The sequence below is a fragment of the Pan paniscus genome, chromosome 20 (genome assembly GCF_029289425.2).
Source record: "Pan paniscus chromosome 20, NHGRI_mPanPan1-v2.0_pri, whole genome shotgun sequence".
Classification (NCBI taxonomy): Eukaryota; Metazoa; Chordata; class Mammalia; order Primates; family Hominidae; genus Pan; species Pan paniscus.
Genome location: NC_073269.2, coordinates 60,143,163 through 60,168,199, shown reverse-complemented (window position 1 = coordinate 60,168,199; position 25,037 = coordinate 60,143,163). Strand labels below are relative to the sequence as shown.

The 25,037-nt window shown below is 57.6% G+C and overlaps 3 protein-coding genes across 24 annotated transcripts in view; 2 read left to right on the top strand and 1 right to left on the bottom strand.

The window, feature by feature from the left end:
• TMC4 (transmembrane channel like 4) overlaps positions 1–2,444 on the top strand; it is a 13,678-nt gene extending 11,234 nt beyond the window's left edge. The window contains exons 11-15 of the mRNA XM_003830156.7: positions 286–469; positions 1,279–1,409; positions 1,506–1,661; positions 1,994–2,072; positions 2,165–2,444. Coding sequence (XP_003830204.4) covers positions 286–469; positions 1,279–1,409; positions 1,506–1,661; positions 1,994–2,072; positions 2,165–2,233 — 619 coding nt within the window. The 3' untranslated portion in view covers positions 2,234–2,444. The remainder of the gene's footprint in view (positions 1–285; positions 470–1,278; positions 1,410–1,505; positions 1,662–1,993; positions 2,073–2,164) is intronic.
• On the top strand, positions 2,165–6,908 carry LENG1 (leukocyte receptor cluster member 1). Its single transcript, XM_003830163.5, has 4 exons — positions 2,165–2,975; positions 4,078–4,257; positions 5,522–5,784; positions 6,610–6,908. The coding sequence occupies exons 1-4, from the start codon at positions 2,844–2,846 to the stop codon at positions 6,824–6,826; spliced, it is 792 nt and encodes a 263-aa protein (XP_003830211.1). The 5' UTR covers positions 2,165–2,843; the 3' UTR covers positions 6,827–6,908.
• CNOT3 (CCR4-NOT transcription complex subunit 3) lies at positions 6,866–25,037 on the bottom strand. Of its 22 annotated transcripts, none has more exons than XM_008955562.4 (18): positions 24,729–25,037; positions 19,720–19,794; positions 19,537–19,604; positions 19,208–19,282; positions 18,975–19,064; positions 18,590–18,718; positions 18,392–18,487; positions 16,909–17,128; positions 16,683–16,816; positions 16,072–16,128; positions 14,196–14,583; positions 13,988–14,111; positions 12,973–13,171; positions 10,228–10,327; positions 9,928–10,126; positions 9,555–9,687; positions 8,714–8,839; positions 6,866–7,289 (listed from the first exon to the last, which is right to left on the bottom strand). In XM_008955562.4, exons 2-18 carry the CDS (start codon positions 19,742–19,744, stop codon positions 7,140–7,142), a joined length of 2,313 nt encoding a protein of 770 aa, XP_008953810.1. In that variant the 5' UTR covers positions 19,745–19,794; positions 24,729–25,037; the 3' UTR covers positions 6,866–7,139. The 22 variants fall into 22 exon arrangements, 17 of the variants coding, with proteins under 17 accessions (XP_008953810.1, XP_003830201.1, XP_054959441.1 ...); XM_003830153.5 differs by having other exon boundaries at positions 6,866–7,238; XM_055103466.2 differs by having other exon boundaries at positions 6,866–7,238; positions 16,909–17,131; positions 19,720–19,797; positions 24,729–25,025.

Genomic DNA, 25,037 nt, shown 5'->3' with positions numbered 1-25,037 from the left:
TCTGCCTGCTCCCTTTGCTTGCCCTGGGTCCGCAGATCTCCCCGCTCCCCGCCCTTGTTTTAGTGGGTTACTTCCCTCTGGCCCCGACCGCGGCGACATCTGGGTCCCTTCTAGTCCTCAGGACCCGCCCTCTGGACACACCCCCTCCACGTGGAGTCCTGAAAGTCCCGCCCCCCCCCCCCCCCCCAATACGCATGCTTCCTATTGGCGGGCGGGGCGGTGGAGGCGGGGAAACTCCAGGCCGCCGCTGCCCTGACTCCGGCCCGGCCCCGCCCCGTCCTTCAGGCTCCTCTGTGGCCTCTGTCCTGGGGCGCTGGGTCGTCTGGCGGGGACCCAGGAATTCCAGGTGCCCGACGAGGTGCTGGGGCTCATCTACGCGCAGACGGTGGTCTGGGTGGGGAGTTTTTTCTGCCCTTTACTGCCCCTGCTTAACACGGTCAAGTTCCTGCTGCTTTTCTACCTGAAGAAGGTAAGGGGTAGGGGGGACCCTTGGGTCTGAGGCAGGAGGTATTGGGGCCCGCACTCCTGGGTCAAGGGCAAGGAAGATCCTGGGGGCCTGGATTACTCGGTCCTGAGAGAGGAGGGGGTTGGAGGACAGACTACTGGATCTGAGGAGTATAGGGCATTCTGACTTATATGTCTGAGGATCTGGGGACTCAGACTCCGGGGTCCTAGATGAGGAAGGGGCTCAGACTCCTGGTTCGGAAAAAAGGAGAGGCAGGTAGGCCGGGTGCAGTGGCTCACGCCTGTAATCCCAGCACTTCGGGAGACTAAGGCGGGTGGATCACCTGAGGTCAGGAGTTTGAGACCAGCCTGGCTAACATGGCAAAACCCCGTCTCTACTAAAAATACAAAAAAAAATTAGCCGGGCTTAGTGGCAGGCGCCTGTAATCCCAGCTACTCAGGAGGCTGAGGCAGGGGAATTGCTTGAACCAGGGAGGTGAAGGTCGAAGTGAGCCAAGATCGTGCCACTGCACTCCAGCCTGGGCGACAGAGCGAGACTCCGTCTCAAAAAGAGAAAACAAACAAACAACAACAGCAGCAAAACAAATTAGCCGGGAGTGGTGGTGCACACCTGTAATCCCAGCTACTCGGGAGGCTGAGACACGAAAATAGCTTGAACCCGGGAGGGGAGGCTGCAGTGAGAGCCACTGCACTCCAGCCTGGGCGACAGAGCTAGACTCTTGTCTCAAAAAAAAAAAAAAAAAAAAAAAAAAAAAAAAGGAGGCACAGACTCTTGTGTTTCAGATCCCTTTTCTCCGTGCCTTCCCCCACCAGCTTACCCTCTTCTCCACCTGCTCCCCGGCTGCCCGCACCTTCCGGGCCTCCGCGGCGAATTTCTTTTTCCCCTTGGTCCTTCTCCTGGGTCTGGCCATCTCCAGCGTTCCCCTGCTTTACAGCATCTTCCTGTAAGTGCGAGAGGCTCCCGCCTCTCTCCCTCCCTCTCTCCCCATTCAGTGTTCAGACTCCTGGCACTACGTGAGCCCAGCCTGTCTTGACTTCAGGATCCCGCCTTCTAAGCTGTGTGGTCCATTCCGGGGGCAGTCGTCCATCTGGGCCCAGATCCCTGAGTCTATTTCCAGCCTCCCTGAGACCACCCAGAACTTCCTCTTCTTCCTGGGGACCCAGGCTTTTGCTGTGCCCCTTCTGCTGATCTCCAGGTGAGGTGGCCCAGATATCTGGGTCTGGGTTTGAATGCGTGTGATCTGGGGGCCACCACCTGCGTCCAAGAGAGGAGAGGCTTGGGCGTGGGAGCAGGCAACGTACTGAGTCTGAGGGAGGAGGCCTAGGCTCCTGGACTGCTGGGTCCGAAGGAGGAGGTGGGCGGGGCGTAGGACTCCTGGATCTGAAGGCGGAGGGGCTGGGAGACTGAACTCCTTGAGCCCAGACGAGGAGGGGCTTAGGCGTCCACATCCCTGGCTTCGAAGGAGCCAGACGTTTGGATATAATGGAAGAGCGTGTCAGGAGTGGCTTCCGTTCCTGTCTCCTTCAGCATCCTGATGGCGTACACTGTGGCTCTGGCTAACTCCTACGGACGCCTCATCTCTGAGCTCAAACGTCAGAGAGAGACGGTGAGCCAGGCGGGTCCCTGAGAGGGCCCCTGGGGAACATGGAAAGGGGTTGGGGAAGAGGATTGTCTCACCTCCACCTCTCTTTGCCCCAGGAGGCGCAGAATAAAGTCTTCCTGGCACGGCGCGCTGTGGCGCTGACCTCCACCAAACCGGCTCTTTGACCCCCGCAGCCCACGTCCCACTTTCAGACCCCAGGCCCATTGTAAGCCTAGGTCACAACATCTGTAAACTAGGAGAACTGGAGAAGACTCCAAGCCCTTCCAGCTTTGCTATCTGGAGATTTCCAGGGCCCCTCGCCGCCACGTCCCTGACTCTCGGGTGATCTTCCATATATCAATAAATACAGCCGAGGTTGCTGAGCGCGCTTTGAAATCTGCGTCCTGAAGGTGGGGGCAGGGCTACAGCAGGGCAGGAGCCAATCAAATGTATGGGCATGTTTGTCGGTGCAGAGCACTCTTCCGCAAGGAGACTTGTCGGTCATGTCGGCCAATCGACGGCCGCATCTGGTAGCATCAGGGGCGGGCCAACTTATGATTGGTTCAGATCTGTGACAAGAGGCGGTTGCTAGGGGATACCACGAGCCGAACGCCTAGCATTCGCTGTGATAAAGGGCGTCTCAGCCAATCACCTGTCGCTACAGGCCAGGGGGCCGTACCAACTAATTCGGAACCAATCCGCGGTCGAAGTAGGGACAAGAAGAAGGGGGGCAGCCTCTCGCCAATCGGAAGTGCAAAGAGGCGGGCGTGCCAGTCCCTGGACAGCTACGACGCCATGAATATCTTGCCCAAGAAGAGCTGGCACGTCCGGAACAAGGACAATGTCGCCCGCGTGCGGCGTGACGAGGCCCAGGCCCGGGAGGAGGAGAAGGAGCGTGAGCGGAGGGTGCTGCTGGCTCAGCAAGAGGTAAGCTCGGAAGCCGGCCGGGCGGCGCTCCGGGGCCCAGCGCGCAGGCGCCGCGGTTGGGGGCCGGAAGCGGAGGCGTTGCGCAGGCTCAATGTGCCCCGTGTGAAATTCGGGACCAGGCGCCGATCCCGTTTTCGAGGACGTTGCCCCGCAAACCTTGTGCCCACTTCCACGAAACCTCCCTTGATCCCGCCCTCGTCTTAGTTTTTCCCCCACTGATGTATTTCACATGGCTGGAACAGTGTCTAGCACAAAAGAGAAGCTTAACATTTAATGAATCCGTGAACCCTTGGACAATTCAAGGAAATTCGGATCACTTTTTAGTTTGCCTGCACATCCTATTTATTGAGCATCTACTGTATGCTAACTACATGCCGTGCACCTGACTTGCGGAATCCCCAATAAGCACTGTTCGTTCTTAGAGGGGCACTGTCATCTCTGTTGCACGAAGTGAGATGGCTTCAGTGAGGGGAAGACACATTTTAAGGAGAGGCGGACAGCCAGGCTCCACGCCATCGGGCGAGCCCTTTCGTGCGCCGCCCCCTAGACACATACACACAAACACGGGCTTTCTGTATGGCTCTTTAAATCTGTTTGGTGTACACCCAACTTTCATTTCCTTAGCTAGTCTGATCCTCCACCGTGGGTGGGAGGTAGTCTAGGTTTTTAGAATCTCAGTAGGCTGCTGAGCGCTGTTTGAAATCCGCGTCCTGAAGGCAGGGGACAGGGCTTCAGCAGACTTGGGGTAGTGACTTGGAGCCATGGCTAGAATTCAGATCGTCTGGCCTGATGCATACCTTTATGGCTGTTTTAATTGTCTCACTTGAGGTTAGGAACCCCTTTGGTTTAGGCCAGGGACCTCCTCCCATACATCCTTGATGACCCGTGGTTTACTATTTGAAAGGGAGTTTACAAAACCCAGGCGTTGCCTCATCTGCCTACCCTCACCCCCAGCTAGGACAGGTGCCTCTTTTAGGCGCCTAGTGCTCCCTTTCATATAACCCCAGCACCCTGGACTGCCATTTTCTGTGGTGGGCACCAGACTCACAGTTCTTGAATTACCTCTAGGTTCTGAATGTCCTGCCTATAACTTTCTCCCCAGGCCCGTACAGAATTCCTACGGAAGAAAGCCAGACATCAGAACTCACTGCCTGAGCTTGAAGCAGCAGAGGCGGGAGCCCCAAGTTCTGGCCCTGTGGACCTGTTTCGGGAGCTGCTGGAGGAAGGGAAAGGAGTGATCAGAGGCAATAAAGAGTACGAGGAAGAAAAGCGACAGGAGAAAGTAAGCTGGCCTCACCCACTTCATCAGAGGGGCCATGAATCGAGTTGGAGGGAGGGGGCACTTTAGCCATTGGTTGTGACCAAGGTCAAACAAGAGTGAACACACAGAATTTAGGACCATACCAAGGCATGACACTCAAAAAGCGTTGGCTGTTGCCGTCTGGGCGCCCACAGGGGTTGGAGGTAGATGCTAGAGGTCCCCAGCTGCTGGGCAAACCGCTCAGTTCTCCAAACTGGAGGAGTCTCAAACCTGATGGGCTTTTAAAAATTTAAATCAGCCGGCTGTGGCTCACGCCTGTAATCCCACCACCTTGGGAGGCTGAGGCGGGTGGATCACCTGAGGTCAGGAGTTCAAGACCAGCCTGGTCAACATGGTATCTCTAAAAATACAAAAAAATTAGCCGGGCGTGGTGGTGCGCGCCTGTAATCCCAGCTACTCGGGAGGCTGAAGCAGGAGAATCACTTGACCCAGGAGGTGGAAGCTGCAGTAAGCTGAGATTGTGCCACTGCACTCCAGCCTGGGTGACAGAGCAAGACCCCATCTCAAAACAATCAAACAAAAAGTGAATCAATTGCCTCTTGCTTTTTGGCTAAGATCAAGTGTAAAAGGTACATCAGTGGCCGTGCATGGTGGCTCACGCCTGTAATCCCAGCACTTGGGGAGGCCAACGTGGGTGGATCACCTGAGGTCAGAAGTTCAAGACCTGCCTGGCCAAACATGGCAAAACCCCGTCTCTACTAAAAATACAAAAATTAGCTGGGCATGGTGGTGTGTGCCTATAATCCCAGCTACTAGGGGGGCTGAGGCAGGAGGATTGCTTGAACCTAGGAAGCAGAGGTTGCAGTGAGCCGAGATCGTGCCACTGCACTCGAGTCTGGGCAACAGAGCGAGACTCCATCTCAAAAAAAAAAGAGGTACATCAGCTCTTGTCATTTATCTGCTGTCTCTGGACTTGCTGACCCCACCCATCGCTCCTCTGCTTTGCTTGATCCCTTCAGGCTTCTCTTCAAGTTTCTCTGCAAAGATGCCTGCCTCTGAACACTCAAGTGGCTCCACTTGTCCCCTCCTTCCCCTGCTGTTACTGTACCTGCTACTGTGTCCCCAGGGGGAGCTTGGCCTCTGTTTGTCTTCCATCCCCAGCACCTGGTCCAACTGGTTCATAACAAGCCTTAGATACCTGTTCGCTTAGATACCTGTGTCAGGGAGACACACCTGACACCTTGAAAGATTACATCACATCTCTTGTATTTCCTGGCCCCCTCAGGAGAGGCAAGAGAAAGCTCTGGGCATCCTGACATACCTGGGCCAGAGTGCAGCGGAGGCACAGACTCAACCCCCTTGGTACCAGCTACCCCCAGGGCGAGGGGGCCCCCCGCCCAGCCCAGCCCCAGATGAGAAGATCAAGAGCCGTCTGGACCCTCTGCGGGAGATGCAGAAGCATCTGGGGAAGAAGAGACAGCACAGCGGTGATGAAGGCAATCGCAGCAGAAAGGAAAAGGAGGGGTCTGAGAAGCAGCGACCCAAGGAGTAAGAAGACCCCACCTCGGCAGACCAGGGCCCAGACCTTCAGGGCCTGGCAGCAGCCCAGCATGGGCACTGCAGGGTCTCTGGTCAGGACAGCCAGGGACGCCGTGAAGGGCTGGCTAGGTGGAGAAGTGGTTCTCAGCATGTGGTCCAGGGAGCCCTAGGGGTCCTGACACCCTTTCCCGGGGTGCCGTGGTGTCAAGCCTATTTTCCTAACAAACACTTTTGGCCTTTTCCACTCGTGTTCTCAGGCATGTAGTGCAGGTTTCCAGAGGCTGTGTGATGAGAAGACACCCTCGCTCTGATGGCTAATGGCAGATGCTTGTGTCCAAACTTTCTTAGTTTTCACTAATGATTTGCAGCATATTAAGAGAACCCATTTAAACAAAAGCTCTTGGGGTCCTTGGTTTTGAAGAGTATAAAGGGGTCCTGAGACCAAAGAGTTTGAGAGCTGCTGGGTTAGAGAGTAAAAGCAGCCTTCTGTCTCCAGGATGCTGCACCCCTGGTCTAGAGGGGGTACACTGCCTGTAGTCGTCTTTTCTCTAGAAAGGGAAACTGAGGGCCAGGGGGCTGCTAAGTGTGCTTTCTTGACCTGGAGAAACATCAGATTTTAAAGACTGGGGAGGACCAAAGCCACAGAAGGGAAGGCCGGAGACATGCCCATGGCGTCCCAGCACCAAGTGGCTTCTTCCAGCAGGCCTAAGGAGCTGAGGCTGGGGTGTGCTGGATGCAGCGGGGCTTCCAGGCGGCAGCTCCCTCTATGGGAGAGGTTGGGGGAATGGCCTCCTAGGGGCTACCAGCTTTCTGACCTCACTCCTCTCCCCGCAGGCCTCCATCCCTGGACCAGCTTCGAGCTGAACGTCTGCGGAGGGAAGCAGCTGAGAGGGCTCGGGCAGAGGCCCTGCTGGCCTGGGTCCAAGGCCGGGCACTACAGGGTCAGCCGGAAGAAGACGAGACAGATGACCGGCGGCGGCGGTACAACTCCCAATTCAACCCCCAGCTGGCCCGGCGCCCCCGCCAGCAGGACCCTCACCTTACTCATTGACTCCTGAGGGGGTACAGGAGAGGCCGCTGCTGCCAGCCGTCATATAAAACTATTTATTCATAAATATTTTCCAAAATGAAAATAGGTTTACCAAAAAATGTCCCTCACTGGGGAGGGGAGGAGGGGGCAGCCCTCGCCCCCGGGCCCCCAGGGTGGGGCTGAGAGGAAAACCTCCCGGCCCCCTCCCTGCTTCCTGGGAGAGGGGGATGCCCCGTGGCTTGGGGCCTCCCTCCAGTCTTCCAGGGCAGGGCCCTCACCTGGGCAGGGGGATCAGCATGCGGGGGAAGGGGGTGGGTAGAGGGAGGGGCCGGTGTCACTGGAGGTCCCGGTCCTCCAGGTAGCGGTACTCAAAGGTGAAGCCTTCCTTCTTCCGCTGGCCCCACTTCTCGTAGTCAAAGTAGATGTAGGTGCCCTGGCCGGGGGAGAAGGCGGTCAGTGAGTGGACGAGGAGGTGGTCTGGGATCTGGGCCGGACCAACAGACAAAGGGGACAATTCTTAGGGCTGTGGATGTGTCAGGCACCGGGCCAGCTGCCCTGCACGCACACACTCTCATCCACCCTCACAACGTTCTTCTTGGGTAGGAAATGTTATCATGCCACTTCAGCGAGGAGGAAACGGAGGGGGCCGCAGAGAGGTTCCACCGAAGCCAGCTGCCAGAACGGGGCCCCAGCCCCAGGTGTGAGTGCACAGCCTTCGTTTCCTCGAGGGCTGTGGCTTTTGAGCACCTCTCACGTGTGAGTACAGGATGCACAGCCTAGCATTTAATCTTCACAAAGACCTCGAGGCAGTGGGTACTGTCACCCTTGTTCTAGAGAATGGAACAGTCTCAGAGTCTAAATCCAAGCACTCTGCAGGGACATTTTATTGGTGACGGAAGTGGTGTGGGAATTTCTGAATGACTGGATGCCCTGAAATGTACTAACTTGGAGGATGGTTTCGGGCCAAACCAGGAAAGGACAGGAAGTCTGTGGTTAACGTCTGAGGACACAATGGGAGAGGACCTAGGTTCTAAATGAATGTCTTAAGTGCTTCAAAGATGGCAACCTGGGAGAACCAGGAGAGGGGACTGAGTTCTCTGAGGACAAGGACCTTGTACTACTTCATCCCCATGAAGGGGCTCGGCATCAGGGAAGTATTTGGTGGAAAAAAACATCACTGTAGAACACACCAGCTGAAAGTAATTTGAAAAAAAAAAAATCCATGACACTGACTATGTAGCAGTCACCATTAAGTACTTACATGTTATTAACTCATTTAATCTTCATAACAACTGCATTAGGTAGGTGGTCTTCCCCCCATTTTTACAGATAAGTTAATTGAGACACAGAGGTTCGAGTGACTTGCCTAGAGTCGCCCAGCTGGACTGGGCTGAAACCCAGGTAGGTTGGTTCCAGAGTGTTTGCAAGCAGCAGGAATTTCCCAGTATTAGAACTTGAGAAGCCCATTCAAAAAAAATAGTTTCCGCACTGAGCCCCTGCCCTGCTGAGTGCTGGGACCTGGAGGTGAAGTGGGGGCCATCAAGGTCCCTGGGCAGCAAAGCCCACAGCCTGGTGCAGGGACGCATACTGGGAAAATCCCACACCCCAAGCGAGTGTGCCCAGCACTGCAAAGGGGAGGCACTGGGCTGGGTGGCTCCAGGAAGGTTTCTTTGAGGAAGGGACATTTGGGCTGAGACCTACAGGAGGCCTAGGAGCTGGCCAAGTGGAGGATGAGAGGGCGGTGTTCCAGGCTGAGCAGCCAGCCAGAGGGAGGAGTACTTGGTCAGGCTGAGGGACTGCGCCAGCTGAAAGGTGGAGGCGAGGGAGCAGAGGCCAGCAGGGGCTGCCTGGAGCCTGGGGACTCTACCCCAACCCTAGCAGCGGGAAGAGAGGGGGCGGGGCCCTCACCTGCTCGAACTCGTCAGTGATGGTCTTGGGCTCCTCGTGCCTCTGGAACCACATCATGTACTTGGTGTGGAATCGCCATGACTGCTTCTTTAGGGCCTTGGCTGCCAGGTACTGTGCCTTAGTGCCCTGGGGGAGGAACAGTGGAGAGGGGGATCAGGGGGCCCCCAAACTGGGTGGGGAGCCAGGGGAATGGGGCAGGACATCAGGGCTGAACCCCGGCCCCCGCCACAGACCACAGTTGGGCTGGACAATCCTCTTGGAGGTGGGGCTGGGGGCACAGAACATACCAATGCTGGTCAGGAGAAGGAAAATGAGACAGGAGGTGAAAATTGCTTTCAGAGAAGCTTTGAGAAGGAAGAAAAACTAATGTGTGATGAGAGCTGAGAGAGGAGGCAATTTAGAAAATTTCCCAAGTGGGGATGAGGGTGGAGGTCACTCGACTCACTGGGGTTGGGAGGGGGCTGGACAGCTCCCCAGTGGTCTCCAGGGAGGCCTGAGAATGTGCCGACGAGCAGAGTGGGGTCGGCCTAGACTGAGGGGCTGCTGGAGCAGGGCTGGGGAGGGGCCGCGGGTGAGCCAGTGGGCAACTGGAAGCGGGGCTGAGGTGTGCCTCAGTGGACCAGCCTCGCTGTCAACCCAAGCAGTTCTAACATCTCTGGGCTGGAAGCGGGGGACGGGGACAGGTGGATTTGGGGCAGGGGCCCAGGAGTGGGAATAGGGAGGGGGTGCGGTCCCAGTGGCCGCAGTGGGGCACCCACCTCACCCCTCCAGCCCGAGGGGGGACGGCGGCGGTGGCGGCGAAGCCGGGGGGCCCGAGGCTGCCCCGGGGGCCCTGCTGTACCTCCAGATAGTAGAAGATGAAGAAGAGTGTCTCGGTCGACAGGCGCTGGTAGAACTCCACAGTGTCCGAGTGTGGGGGTGGCATCTGGTGGTGGTAGGGGGGCGTCGGACAGGGGTTCCGGGGGAGGTACTGCCTGTGGGAGCAACAGGAAGGTCAGTGCCAGCTGCCTACTAGTCCTGTCCTGATCAAAAGGGTGCTCAGACATGCATCCCTGCGGGGGGAGGTGGTAGAGAAAGACCCGGGGCGGTGCTGACCTTCAGTGGAGAGCCCAAGTCAGGGGCCTGGTGCTCTACCCACAGCCTCACAGGTTCAGCCACTGCCTCCTCGCTAAGACTCGAGTCCCAGCCCAACCCCCTTCCCTGTGGCCCCTCACCGGATACGCTCAGAGTCAGAGGGGTGAGGCATGTGGTGCCAGGCGGCCTCTTCCATGGCCTGCTGATAGAGCTGCTCCTTGGTGAGGGGCACAGGGCCCAGTGGACAGACACCCAGCGACAGCGGTATGTTCACCTCTGACAGCTGCAGGGGCGGCTGGGCTGAGGCCGGAGGTGCTGATGTACTGCTCAGGATGATGTCTGTGGGGAGGGAGGGGGTCCGGCCCCCTCAGTGGTGAGGATGGGTCGGGGCAGCCCCTCCTCTTTGGCCCGCTGCTTCCCCACCATCCTGGGTCCCTCACCTCGCTCGGTCAGGTGCAGCGTTGGCACAGGGTCCTCAATGCCAGAGCTGATGGCTGCCCGTTCCGCCATGGACTTCAAGGAGCTCAGAGGCTCAGGGGCCTGGGGAGGAAACAAGAGGCCTGGCCTGAGCACTTGGGCTGCAGGAGCAAGTGCAGCCTGACACAGGCCCCAGATGCTCTCACCTGCCCTGTTTGGGGGCCGTGGAGGGCCAACGACCCACTCCTCACAATCTACCCATGACAGGTAAAAGCATCAAACTGTAGGGAAACAATCGGAGACCACGACGCATTCATCAGCAGAGGAACGTCTCGTGAGTGGGACTCTGCAGCATGGAATACTACGCCAAGATTTTCAAAATACAAGTTCGTGACATACTACAGAAGTAAACGCCAACCTGCAGAATATGTACAGTGCGCTACCATTTTTGTCAAAGGATGTGCCAATAGTACACGCTCCTTCACTAGGGACACCTACACGCTGGGAGAGCTCCCGCCTGTCTTGAAGGAGGCAGGAGGTCTACATGCTCAGCTGTCTGCCTGTGACTGGCATGGGGTGACTGGAATCGGAGTGGGCCCAGCTCGGCTAGGCTTCAGTCTCCTTGCTGGCAACAGGTAGGTTGGGTCTCCAGCCCTGCAGCCACAGCCTCGTTACCTATTACAAAGGTTACAGCAGGCTTCTGTTCCCCAAAGTCACGGCTGGTTCCTCCCATCTCCTCCAGCCACGTGCAGCTGTCCCTAACCCCAGCCCTGTGCTGGACTCTCCACAACGAGTCAGTCGCCAAGGCTTATCCATCCTGTCTCGCTATATCGCCCAGGCAGGTCTCAAACTCCTGGGCTCAAGCTATCCTCCCGCCTCTGCCTCCCTAAGAGCTGGGATTACAGGTGTGAGCCACCACGCCCAGCTATCCGTCCTGCTTCTAAACCCCACTGGATGGCTCCCTTCCCTGTCGTGCCACCATGTCCCACACAGCCCAAGCCTGTCCTCTCCTGCCCAGACCACCCTCCCTCTATCCTGTCCTCACCAGCCCCAGGGGACCTTTCCAATGAAGTCATGTTGTTCCTTCTCTACTCCAAACCTTGCCATGGTTCCCGACCACCCACCCCAGTGATTCATTTTTGTTGTTGGTGGTGTTAAAAGATATGGACCCCTTCTGAAAATCTCAAAGCTGCTGTTTCCCTTTTTCCAGAAAAATGCACGCACTATAAATATCCTGTCCACCTACTTCTAAAATTTGGGCCGGGCACGGTGGCTCACACCTGTAATCCCAGCACTTTGGGAGGTCGAGGTGGGTGGATCACCTGAGGTTAGGAGTTCAAGACCCGCCTGACCAACATGGCAAAACCCCATCTCTATTAAAAATACAAAAATTAGCCTGGCGTGGTGGCAGGTGCCTGTAATCCCAGCTACTCAGTAGGCTGCGGCAGGAGAATCGCTTGAACCCAGGAGGCGGATGTTGCATTCAGCTGAGATCGCACCACTGCACTCCAGCCTGGGTGACAGAGCAAGACTCTGTCTCAAAAAAGAAAAAAAAAAAAATTAATGCTTCTGTTGGGCCAGAAACTGTTCCAAGAGCTTTATGAGGATGATTTAGTCTTCCAAATAACCCTACATAGTAGGTATAATCGTGACTACTGCCGTTTCCCAGATGAAAGCACAGAAAGGACAATGCCAAGACTTGGACCTGGACAGCCTGGGCGCGCACACTGCCTCCTGGACAGCCTGGGCGCGCACACTGCCTCCTGGACAGCCTGGGCGCGCACACTGCCTCCTGGACAGCCTGGGCGCGCACACTGCCTCCTGGACAGCCTGGGTGCGCACACTGCCTCCTGGACAGCCTGGGCATACACACTGGTCCCCCCATGGAAGCTGCGCTACAGTATACTGGCTCACAAGCCAAGCCCCAGCTCCTGACCCTCGATGATCAGGACCCCACCGTCCTATCCTGCTACACCCACTATCTCAGCCCTGCAGCTGGTGGCACTGTCTCCTGCAGAGTGGACACCTCTCTCCTCTCTGCTGCATCCTGCCCAGCTTCCTAAGCACACAGGCAGATGCATGCTCCTCCTAAAGCACCTCCTGAAGCCCTTCCTGCAGCTGTTAGCCCCCCTGCCTGGTCCAGGTCTCAGCTTAAACATCACCCCCTCTCAGAGCCTTCCTGGGCCTGTCTCCCAGGTCAGGTCAGATGCCCCTCGGTGGGCCCACCGCAACCTTCCCTGCAGCTGCCCCAGCAGGGAAGCTTCCTAAAGGGTGGAACCAGGCTGCATTCACCCAACCAGTCTTTCTACTTGTGCAGAAAGTACACCAGTCTATGCCTTGTGAGGACAAACGGGGACAGAAACTGAGGGCCTGCTGGGGGGATGAAGATGGAGACCCAGAGAGAGCAAGCAACAAGTACAACCAAGAGAAAGGAAAAGAGACCCAGAGAAACAGAGCTTTGGAGGGAACAAGAGAGGAGGTATGAGAGCCCCCAGAGATCAAGGTCACGGGGAGGGTGGTACAGAAAGACCTGGAGAAAGAGCAAGTGTGAGAAGGGGACAGAAAGCCAGAGAAAGAGATCCAGAAAGAGGGTGGGGGCAGGGGGTGCAGCTAGAGACCTGGAGGAAAGAAACAACAGAGTCAGGACACAGAAAGCCAGAGAAAGAGATCCAGAAAGAGGGTGGGGGCAGGGGGTGCAGCTAGAGACCTGGAGGAAAGAAACAACAGAGTCAGGACACAGAGGCTCGGGGGATGTCCGAGGAGCCCACCTTGATTTCCGGGGCGGTGCTGAACTGTGGAGGCCCATTGAGCAGGGCACCGGCTGCCTTGGCATCACTGAAGCTGGGCGTTGGGGAGCTGGGAGGATTCACAGGCAGTGGCACCAGGAGGCTGGGTCCCCCTGAGTTGTTCCCTGAGCCTGGGGCCACGCCCCCAGCCCCCGTTGGGGCTGCCGCACTGGGTTCCTTCCTGGAGAGAGAGCATGGAAGAGGGGGTTGAGAGGAGGGTCCCCGAGGGTGGGATGGGCAGAGAGGCCTGGCTGGAGAGAGGGGAGACTGCACATATCAGATGGGATCTGAGAGGGGCAGGTGAGGGCAGACAGATGGGAGAAAGAAGTGGTTCTCTGGGCAAACAAAGGCAGAGCCCCATCTTTGGAATGGTTTCTCATCAGCAGAGCAGAGCTGTGGGGGTGGGGGTGAGGACTGTCGGGTGCTCCACCAGGCCACAGGCTGATCAAAACCACTTGCCTTGGGCAGGTGTTCACAAGGCCCATTCCCCCTTGGGCAGGCCAGCTGGAGCTGGGGTGAGGGGGCAGGAAGCAGGCCTTTCCTTTGTGCACACTGATCTTTCTTAGGGCATTCTTCGGGAAACAGGCAGACCCAGGGGAATGGTCTGAGCTAAGATTTGAAGGAGTGGCTGCAGAGGAATAAGGACTTCGGGACAATTCACTTTGAAAAGTGAAACAGTGACCCTCCGGTGGCAGTCAGTTGGCCTCAGGCAGGTAACAGAAATGGGGAGGAAAGGGTATGGGGCTCTTGAGAAAACTTCCACTTAGATGAGAACGTATTTTAGAATGTTCTGAAGGGCAAAGCAGGGAGGCTGATGTAGTTTCCTTGCTGGAAAGAAGTGGGGGTGTAACACCCGATGGAGATGGAGGATAGCGCTTGGCCATTCCCAGCAGCAAGGGCGGGGGGTTCAGAACCCACCGATGCGGGGGTGAGGCGCCTGCGCCTCTCTGTTTCAAAAGGCTGCCATCCCAACCCTGCCGATGGCTGAGACACTCACGAGGTGCTGGGAGGTGGGTTGTGGGGGCCAGAAGGGGGGCCCAAGGCCTGGCTGCTGGCATTGTTGCCCCCACTGCTGCTCAAAGCCACCTCTGCCGGGCTGTCTGCCACAACTGAGCTGTAACCTGGGAACAAAGAGTAAATGGAAAGGGCTGCTGCCTGCTGCCCAGCCCCGCCCACGCCCCCCACCCCGCTGCCTCCCCACTCACTGGTGGCGCCATTCTGCTTGCCAGCCCCTCCACCGGCACTGCTGTTACTACTGCTGCTGCTCCCTCCGCCTCCGCTGCCGCCTCCTCCGCCTCCGCTAGGCTGGACGCTGGGGGGCCGGGGCTGGGTCGTGCTGGGCCCACTGGGAGCTGGTGGGGCCACAGCCTGGGCATAGGGAGCAGGGGTGCCCGAGTTGTGGCTGGGAGCTGGACTGGCCTTGGGGCCCAGGGCACTTGGGGGTGCTGCTGGGGCGGGGACCCCATTGTTGCCAGGAGTGGTGCTCAAGGCAGAGGCAGCAGGCGGGGGGCCGGAGGGGTAGGTGGGCGGCACAGCTGGGGACTGAGGGTGCTGGTTGCTGTGGACAGGCTTGGAGCCGTTTTTGGCTGGAGACTGCGGGTGGGAGAGAGCAGAGGGTCAGGACCCAGTGGGCCAGCTGGTCTCCCTCATCACCCCCACCTCAGCCTCCATTTTCGTCCCAGCAGCCTCCTCTCTGGCCTCGCTGCCCGCACCTGCTCCTGCCCTCTTGGGGACCTGGGTGACCTTACTCACCCTCATGGCTTCAATCACCTTCATGCTTAAAACACTCGCACTGATTTCCAGCCTGCCCAGCTTCCCAAGTCCTGCCTGGACACCGCCCCATGGACACCCCCACAGGGATCTGACACACAACTTAGGTTGTCAGCCAGAGAAGATCCATCTGTCGGAAGCCAGAGGACTAGTGGGAAACACTTAAGTGTTCTCAATATGAGATTAGCTGGAGCCGCCTAATGTCCAAGAGTAGAAGGAAAAACAGCTGGAAATTGGATAGTAATTCTGAATGTCACCTGAAGGGTCACAAAAGCTACTCACAGGGCTGGAAGTTACCAGCACTGCAGAAAGTGGTGGGAGGGTAAATGTGCTCATGGTATCCCTACCGCAGGCAATCTGCGGACAGCACTCGGGCTGCTGAGCCTAACCACCTCCTGGGCTTCTTTCCAGCCACCCCACAGGCACCTTGCGCTTACCAAGCGCCCAACAGGACTGACTACCCACTTCTCTCCTGGGCATCGCTGCTTGGCAGTGGGGGCCTGGGAAGGTGGCAGAGCCCAGCCTGGCCCCTGGAGTACCTACCTCAGTGTCTCTCCTCATCACCTCCTGGCCCTGCTGCCCGCCCTCACTACTACCCGCGGGTCCCCTTAGTCTCCACACCAGCCTCCTCAATGCCCACTCAGGGTGTCCCCTTGGAACCATCCATCCCGTTAGCCCACAGAGGGGCCTCAGGCCCATGCTGCTCCTGCCTAACATTGTTCTGTAGCAGCGTTTCCGAAAGCGTGCTCCTGTCCTGGGAGATGTTAAAGGAGTTGAAGAAGCACTGCCTGCCACCGTCTCCTCTCAGAAATTTGCAGTGTGTATTATCAGCACAGCAAAGGCCCCATCGCTTCCTAGGCTTATTTGACTCTGGAGGCCACTCAGGTCCACAAAGCCTGAGCCCCTCAGCCTGACAGTCCCAGTCCCTGTGCTCACAGTTGGGCCCCTGGCCCTGCAGACCTGGCCACACTCATCTCTCCACACTTCCAAGCTTTCTGTCACAACTTGCCCATGTTACTGGCTGCCACCTCTCCCTGCCAGGCAAACTCACCTGACTGTGAAGCCCAGGGCACTCCACAGCAGCATCTCCTGACTGCCTGGCCAGGCCAAGGGTGACCTGTGCTACCCCCTTGACCACAGCACCAGTCACCTGTCCACTTGCCCTGCCCACCTGCCCTCAGGGCAGCACTGATTTCTGAGCCACCTGTGTCCACCAGCCCAGCACAGTGGCCGGCGCTCAGGCCTCAAGATGCCTTTGGGAAGCAACAGAGGAGTGAATGGCGTGCCCACCCGGTCCAGGCTCACACCCACCTGGCTGACTTCACTGTCTGTAGAACGTCCCCTCTTCTTATCATCTTCAGAGTTTTCCTGAGGTAGGGAAGGCAGAATAGAAACCTGTGTGACCTCTGGGGCTCTGATGGAGAACCGCCAATCTCTGAATGTCCCGGGGACCTGGGCCCAATTGACTGCCATTGAGGCCCCAGAGCTGGTCAAATGGCTGTCCTTAATCTGCCTGGAGAAACCACCTCAATTCAGGCTCTCCAGTCTTGTTTTCTGGGAGCCAGCACTGACCCACCAGCCTCTTAAGGATCTGGGAACCTGCTCTCCACAGGGAAGCCAACCCTTGGATCCCTGCCCAAGGTGGCCAGCTACCCAGCCTCTTCAGGCAGCCCAGGCACCGGCCCCTCCCACCTCCCAGATCCAGGACCTAAACTGGCGCGGGATGCACCCTATTGCTCTTTATGTCCTTTAGGGACCCAGATATAGGACCTTAGCATGTGCTCCAAGAGCCTAGACCCTGGATACCTAGATCTGTGTTTCCTCAATTACGCTCCCATAGCCACTTTGGAGTGACCCAGATTTGTCTCCTCGAGTCCTGCCCTGCTGGAAACACAAGGTACTAGTGTCCCGTGGGGCCTCACCGTGGTACAGTTGGCTGGGCTGGGCGGGATGGGAGAGCTGGAGGTGGTTGAGGTGGGCGTGCTGCTGGACTGGTTGAAGATCTCATCCTCCATGTGGCTGTGGCTGGGGGGGGAGGTGGCGACCAGCGCCTGTGCTGTGGGGGCAGAAGAAGGGCATGCTTAGCCGGCTCACACAGCCCACTCTGGGCCCTCACTTCCTGTGCCACGATCAGCCCCAGGGCCTCACGAATGTCCTCGAGGTCCAGGTCATCGTAGAGAAACTCGTTCTCCTCGAAGTCGGGGTCCTGGGATGAGTCAACATAGTACTCAACGTCGTCCTTGATCTTGCGGATGGCGTCAACGAGGATGGAGTCATTGTCCAGCATGCGCAGGATGGTCTCTAGCATGCGCACGTGGTAGCGGTGCTTCTCGATGTGCCGCTTCAAGCCCTCGATCCGGTCCTGCTTCTGCTGGCGAGCCCAGGGCCAGGCTCAGGGGCTGCAGAGCACCTGCTTGGCCCCTCCTGCCCCCACAGAACCTGTCCTCAGTCCCTGACCCCTGTGGAGACCCAAAGCCTCCACGCCATCCCCTTCGGGGTGGGGCAGTATGGGGTCCACCCACCCTCTGAGCCCTGTGGGGACCAATCTTAGCCTTGACATCTTGGGATCCCACTGCTCCCTCCTCTCCCCACACCTTTCTGGCTCCAGGAGTCCTTGGAAACCTCTAAAAGACCCAGAGGTCCTTGTGCCATCCCACGACTTGGCCTCCATCTGCACCTCACCTAACAGCCCAGATTTCTCAACTGAGCCTGCCCACCACTGTGACTGCCTCTGGCATACAGATACCCTCCGACCTGCTCCAGCAGTAACAATGATAATCCCCATTTGTGAGGAGCTTGCTGTTTAGAATCGTGATATCTGTCATCACTAGGCCCCCAACCCTACCCATTTATCCCTGAGAGAGCCCAGATTCCTAAGCCTCGCTCCTGCCCTCCCCTCAAGGCCCCTTTAGGATTTAACATCTTAGCCTTGGTTCCAAATCTCTGCTCTGTTCAAGGACCCATCATCTCCCCGAAAGCCCCTGGTTCCCAAACCCCTCAGAGTCTGACACCCGACCCTGTCATCTTCCACTTCCTGACCCTCTCCCACCCACAGCTTCCCTGAGGACCCAGCTCTCCCCTCCGTCTTTCTGGTTTCAGCAAGTCTATACAGTTTGTATCCCTTTGAACTCATACCCCACAATCCCGGATTTTAGAACCTGGGACCCCAACATCCAGCTTTGTCCCAGACTCCTGTCTTCCTTCAGGCCTGGTTCTCTGCCTTCTCCATGTTCTGCCTTGTCTCTACCCACTGTGCTCTCCCTAGGACCAGGGCCCTCTGGGTGCCAGGAGGCCTCTTGCCATGGGTGTCCTTCAGGTCTCACTTTTACTCTGTGGCCCAAGCTCAACCTGCACTCACCTTCCCCCAAGTCGCTCCTCTTCACGAAGGCCCCACTGTCTACCCAGACACCCAGGGGACCCTGAGATTCTGTCTGACCTCCTCCCTGCCCCACGCGTGCAGCTGCCAAGCCCTCCCAATCCTGTCTCTCAAATCCCTAATCCCGGCTGTTGGCCCTGTCCGCCTGAGGAATCCAGGCCCCAACTCCCAGGAGCCTAAATGACTGGCCTCCTGCTGGCCAGCCCATTCCCATGCCCATCCCCATCCCAAAGGTGTCGGGTCTCCCTCACTCACATCCTTGTCGCCCTTCTTCTTGCGTGTCTGCACTGACAGTGACTCCACTTCACTCTCAAACTGGTCCACCTGCATGTTGAGCGTGTCGATGGTATTCTAGGGGAGGGAGAGGAAGAGGAAGCCCATCAGCTAGGGTTCCGCCTACACCCAGGGCTCAGGATCCTCAGAGTTCACCTCCTCTTCTCTACCCCAACTCACCGTGAGCCACTGGCCAACCTCTTCCTTCTCCTTCTGGGCAGGATCTACCTTCTGGGCCAGGCCCAGGCCCTCCTTGCTGTAAGCTTTGGTTTTGGTCTCTCGTTCCACAACTTTGAACCGTTCCATTTGCTGTAGAGAGTGCAGTTGGCAGGGGGGCTCTCAAAGGTGGGAAAGGAGCTGACTAAGGGCCAGCAGACACTCAGACCTGAGCCTCGTGACCCTACTTTCTGAGCTCTGAGTCCGCTGCCTCTTCACTTCCCTTAGGTGCAGAAACCTTACTTCTCTTGAGGACCTCTGGGGTCTGGCCGCTCTGCCTCCGCCCCTTGGGATCTCAAGAATCCGGTGACCTTCCCACCTCTCTGGGACTCAGGCTCTGGGCTCCTACCGTCTCAATGAGCTTGCGGTTGTCTATAAGCTGCCTCTTGTCCTTGATCTCGTTGGACGCTACCCATGTCTTGATCTGGTCCCTCAGCCGCTGCAGATGGGAAAAGCAAGAAAGTCAGACCTCAGGACCCGGGAACTGGGGCCCACAGCTCCTTCTCCCTGGGACCCAGCAGTCCACTCTCCCAGTTCCCTCTACCCTCAGGACAAAGGCGTCCAGGCCCCCAGCCCCCTCACTTGTAGCTTCTTAATCTCCTTCTTTAGGTCAGCCTCATACTTTTCTTTCTGGTTCGCGTTGGCTGCATTGTGGAGCTGAGGGATGGAGAGAATTGAGAAGTCAGTGTGGGAGGGGATGTCCCAGTACCCACTCCAGTGATTCTTCCTTATGCTAGGGACTCGAGGACCCCCCCAACCCCTACCCCCAATCCATCTTAGAGCTGATTCTCTTAGGTCCTCAGCATCTGCATATGTAGCCCCTCCCGCTGGTCAACACCCAGAGGTCCTGAGCCGCCTTCCTGTGCCCTCCTCTCTGAAGACCCAGATTATTAGGGTCTCAGCCCCTGTACCTTCTGCCAAATATCTTCAAACTGCTCCACGCCCTCGGACACCTTCTTGAGGCAGCGATCAATCTCACCTGGCCAGGGAGGAACAAGGCTGTGAGAATCCTGCCCAGGCGGCAGGTATCTAAAGAGCAGTTCTCAGAAGAGGGAGCATGTGGCTACAGGTGCAGCAGGAAGTCAGTCTAGTACCTTGGAGTTTGCGCTTGTCCGCCATCTTCCCTGCCCTACAGACGCACTCTCTTCATACTCTCTTGGAGACGGACGCTGCTAGGAGAGATTGGAGAGGAATTAACACGTATTCCCTGGCTGGTAAAAACCCAGAGACATGGACCTAGTCAGCATAGTGAGGTAGGTGGGACTGGTAAAGAGAAGAAGCATTTGCTATCTGACAAGAGACCAGCCCCAGTTCTCCTGATGCTCGCTTGACTGCCCAGCATAGTGTCTGGCCAACAGGGGACCCCATAAGTTTGTTGAAACAAGAAAAGTTACATACTTTTTTGTGTGCCTCTGACTCAGGAAGTGGAAAATTCCTAGAGCATGGAGTACCTTCTCCCCAGAATACACTCAAAAAGGTTTTTCAGAGCAGGACAGTCATGCTGCACACAGCTGATGACTGGGATGGAGGCATTAGCCCTGGAGATCACACTTCCTACTCAGAGGGGCTGGGCACAGAGGTGGCTAGGAGAGGTCATCCCTCAGACAAGTCAGGAGACAAATGAAACTGGCAGCTCACAGAGAAGGGCGTGTGTGTGTGTGTGTGTGTAAGCTGTAGGTAGGAGAAGAAAGATTGGGGGTGGGGGAAAACGACGGCGAGCAGAGATGCCGAAAACTATGAAGAGCTGAACCCACTCATACAGACAGGGCTGAATGCCAAGTAGAAGGGACTTAAACCACCAAGAAATTTATTCCAGAGCAGGATCCTTAAACCAAAAGGAAATAACACTCCTAACCCAAAGAAGCTAATACCAAGAAGGGTTAGAGATTTGGGGGCAGAAGGCAGTACCCAAGAGAGACCTGGGAGAAGATAGAAATCTTACTAAGATAAGAGGGTGCAAAGGTACCGCAGCTGTGAGGGAGCCGATCTGCACTCACGGAGGAATCCCATAGCAAGTGGATTGGTAATTTAGAGTCAGGGAGACATAGACCATCAGGGCAGGAATCCAAAACTTCAAGAGAGGAGCGTCTTTATTTTAAAGGAAGTTACCTGGAACCCAGAGAAGACTGAGGTCAAAAGGGAGTTCCAAGGAGCTTTAGTCCAAGGGAAGACATACCTTAGGGCCTGACAGCGAGACCAGGGGAGCCCTGGGAAGAGAGGCTTATGCCTCAGAAGAAGACTTCTGAGATACCAGCGGAGATTGCCCTCTTCCCCTCCAGGGAGGGGGCCTACAATGAAAAGCACAGTTCACTGGGATCCATGGGCCGCTCCCACTCTACTTGTGCAGGGCAGGGAACCCTGGAGTAGTCACTTACTGTAAAGACAGAAACAGCCCCATACTGAGGAACAAGAGCCTCAATACAGAGGGAAGTCACACCAAAAGAGTCCTCACCCACAAAGAAGGGAACATCTGGCAAACAGTGCTATCCAACAGAACTTTGCAATGCTGGAAACACTCTATTTGCGCATATCTGTTGGCCACTGAACATCTGAAATGTGGCAAGTGTAATGGAGGAACTGAATTTTTCATTTTTAACTAGTTACTAATCACCACATGTGACTAGCAGCAACCATATGGGACGGATATGCTTTAGAACAAGAAGCCCATAAAGGACAGGGCTGGTACCTTACCCCCAGGGAGAATTTTCCCAACACCGCAGGGACCCATTCTGAGTGATAATAGGTAGGGGTGCTACCTTACACTTGAGGGAATTTAAATCTCCTCAGTAAAAGGCCCAACCTAAAGAAAGCCGCAGCAGCCCCCGCCCAGGTCAGCTATCACACCCTACCTGGGGAATCTCTAAGAAGGCAAAGCAACCAACAAAAGGACCCAGGAGAAGGTGCCACAGTGGGGATTCGGGCTGAGGAGGGGAAAGCCCCTTTGACCCAGGGAGCTCACACAAGGCAAGGGCCTGGACACCAGAGCTCAGGTGTGCAGGGATCCTCACCAAAGTCCAACACCCCAACACAGAAAAGCCTCTTACTGCATAGGGGGAACAAGAATGTGAAACGAGAGCTTACACTCCCTCTTTCCATCCCAAGAACCCAACAGAGGGTCATGGGCAGGTGCTCCAGCCCCGAGAGAGAAGAGGCCTCATGGTCTACACCCCTAAACAAGGCAATCAACACCTTAGGCAGGTGACGCCCTCCCTGTGTCTCCACACGGAAAGGACTGGTATCCTAGTGCAGAGGAAGAATACCCGCAGAGAGGAGACCACACTGTGGCAGCAAGAGAAGGAAGTCCTGGAGGGGTCACAAGCCAGGAGGAGGGGAACAAGAGCCCTAACCCAGGGAGGTGATGTTTCAGACAGAACAGTGTGACATCGAAGTTGGCTACAGCTGAGACCCAGCGAGGAGGCAGCTCCTCCACAGAGAAGGGGCAAGTGCCAGAGGCCCAGGGTACTTGTCCCCTAGAGAGGCTGGAGCCTTAGCCACAGTAGAGACAACACCTTCCCCGCTAAGAAAATCCCTATATCATGAGGGTATCTGTACCTCTGGTCCCCCCAGCAAAGGACCAGAGAGAAGGGAAGCTGGAGCCTGAGTCTCGAAGCAGAGACGCCGCCAGAGAAGAAAGAGCCCCATTTGCTGTAGTCAGGGGGGCATCCACCAAGATCCTCCAAGGAAGGTGGTGATCGCAGGTCCACTCTCAGGCGTGAAGAACCTGTGCTCCAGCAGCAAAGGCTCTCCAAGAGCACTGAGGAATCTGGGAACCTCGGCCCAGGAGGAGACCTACCCAAGAGGAACACACATCCCCACAGGGAAGGGACCCACAAGGCGGGTGGCGGGGGGGGGAGGTGAGCAGGACACCAGCCTCACAGGAGCCAACACGCTAAAATCAGAGCCAAAACCAGTAAAGAAGAGCCCCCCAGACTTCATCTCAGGGAAGATGATACCACCACACAAAGACTCGAGGAGGGAGGGGCAGGAGGTCAGCCCTGGGAAACTAACACCGGGTGGTCCTTAACCTTGGGGGCCGTCATATGCCCACAGAGTGGTCTTTGTCATGAGGCACCTTTGATCTGGGAGAGCTTCCGCCTCTGCAGCAAGGAGCTCTGAGAAGTGATGTTGAAGGGTGATCCTTAACCCAGGTGGCTGCTGACGTGGCCACACAGAGGCTCTGAGACTCCAGAAGAAGGATGCGTTAGGGCCTGGGGTAGAGGTAGTCATCTCCACTGAGATGCCCCATGCCAAGGGTGGGGGGCTGGAAACTCCCACCTTGGAAAGTCTACACCAGAGAAGTCTCTGGTCCCAGGGACAGGGTCTACAGTGGAGTCTCCCGCTTGAGACTCAGGTATCTTACATCCACACAGCCAGGAAACTATGCCTTACCCCATACAGTGAAAAATCAAGAGGGGGTTTTGGAAGCATTAGCCGGGGGCACCTGCATCCGAGAGGGGTCCTCAGCCTTACGGTGGGGACACACGCAGAGGCGTGGACACCTCAAATCCAGAAGAGCAGCCATACCAATACCAAGGATGGCAAGAACCTTATCCCTGGGGGAGGTGACACCAAGAAAGGGTCCTTACCCTGGAGAGAAGGCACAGCCCCAGAGGGAAGAGCCCCCACCTCGCAGTACAGGAACCCGGGTCTAGGAAGCTTCCTACTCTCATGGGGTACCAGCAGCGGGGCCAGAAGGCGAAACCCTTGTTCTCCAACTGCTGACACCCAGCGTAAGGGTAGATGGGAAGTCAACAAACCCACAGTGTGGGATCTGATGCAAATATCAAGGGCAGTGGGCTTCTTGGTCCTTGGAGAGATGACACCCTAGAGGAGGAGACTGGTGTGAAAATGGAAGAAGCCTCATACTCAGGCAGGGGTGAAGGGAGTGAGGGGAGACATCAAAACCCCTCACCAAAAGGGCAGGAGAGCTCACCCCGGGGTGGGTGGCCGCCCTGCACTGAGAGGCAGGGACTGCTCAGAAAGAGGGGCTGGTGCTGCCCGCAGTGGGAGCTCACTAACATGGACAGCGTGGGGGCTTAGTGTCTTTCACCAGGCACCTGAGCGCCAGGGGAGCCCAGCAGCCCCCAGCAACAAGACCACAGTGGTCCTGATATCACTGGGAGAGGCCCACACCCAGAAGGTCGGAGAGTCACGATGCAGGGGAGTTCAAGGCTGCAAAGCCAGGGGCAGACGCCAGGATCAAAGAAGTGTGAGAGCTGAGGCCAGACGTGGGCCACACTGAGGACGGTCCTGTACCCCAGGTGGGGGAAAGCCAAACTCCCCCAAAAGGCAGGCGCCCAGTGCAGCGGGATGGCGAGGCTTGAGCCACCCAGGGCGCTACTCGCCATGAGGGAAGAGCTGCAGACTACAGAGGTGGAAACTTCGGCAAAGGCTCCAACTAACGGGGAGTTTCTCCTCCACTCCCCTCCCAAGAGGCTCCCATCCGATACAGACGGGCAGCTGGAACCTGAGATCCAGGGGAGGCTGCGCTCCCGGGAGCAGTGAGGAGGGATGCGGAGGGCGGCCTCGGTCCTGGGAAGGGTGACTCCCCCACCCAGCTGGGGTCCTTGTCCCGACCACCACCCCCCCTCCCCGCCACCGTCGAGGGAGAAGCCCCGGCGCGGAGGCTGCCCCACAACGCGAAGGACCGAGGCCGAGGGGGGCAGGCACCTGAGCCCCGAGAGGGCGGGCACCTGGGACCAGGGGCGCCTCCATCCTTGCAGCCAGGAGCCAATACCGACGCGGAGAGGGGCGGGCACCTCGCGCCCGGGAGGCTTCGCACCCTCACACCCCTACCGGGGGGCCCGACGCGATGCCACGCGGGGAGGCGGCGGCGGGCGGGGCCCGGGGTCCGGGTCGCGGAAGGACCCCCGGGAGGCGCTGAGGAACGTGAAAGAGGCGCAGGAACGGGAGGGCGAGAGGGAGGGAGCCGCCCCCCGCCGGGAGCCCCGCGCTGCAGAGGCGGCGGCAGGAGGCAGGCGAGGGGAGGCCATGTCGCGACAGACGGCGGTGTCGCCAGGGCGGGAGGCGGCGGGGAGGGCGGCCGATGGCGCCGGGGGGAGGAAGGGAAGGGGTCCGGCCCAGTCGAGCCTGACGCTCTCACCACAGGAGCTGGCGCCGCCGCTGAGGAGCGTATCGCGACAGGCGGGGGAGGCGAGCGCCCGCCGCCTTTTTCTCGCGCCCCGGGCCCGGGCGCTATCGCGATAGCGGCGCGAAGCGGAAGTGGGGTTGGGGGAGTGGGCCCGGGGTTGTTCTGACGACGGGGGTCGGGGCTCAAGGGAGGCCGCGGCGTCTGCCGATGGCTCCGCGGAAGCTGACCGGGCCCGGTCCAAGATGGCGGCGGCGGAGGAGGCCTCCCCTCCTCTCTTCTCGTCTCTGGCGCCGACCCGCCCCCGAGTCCCGAATATAGGCC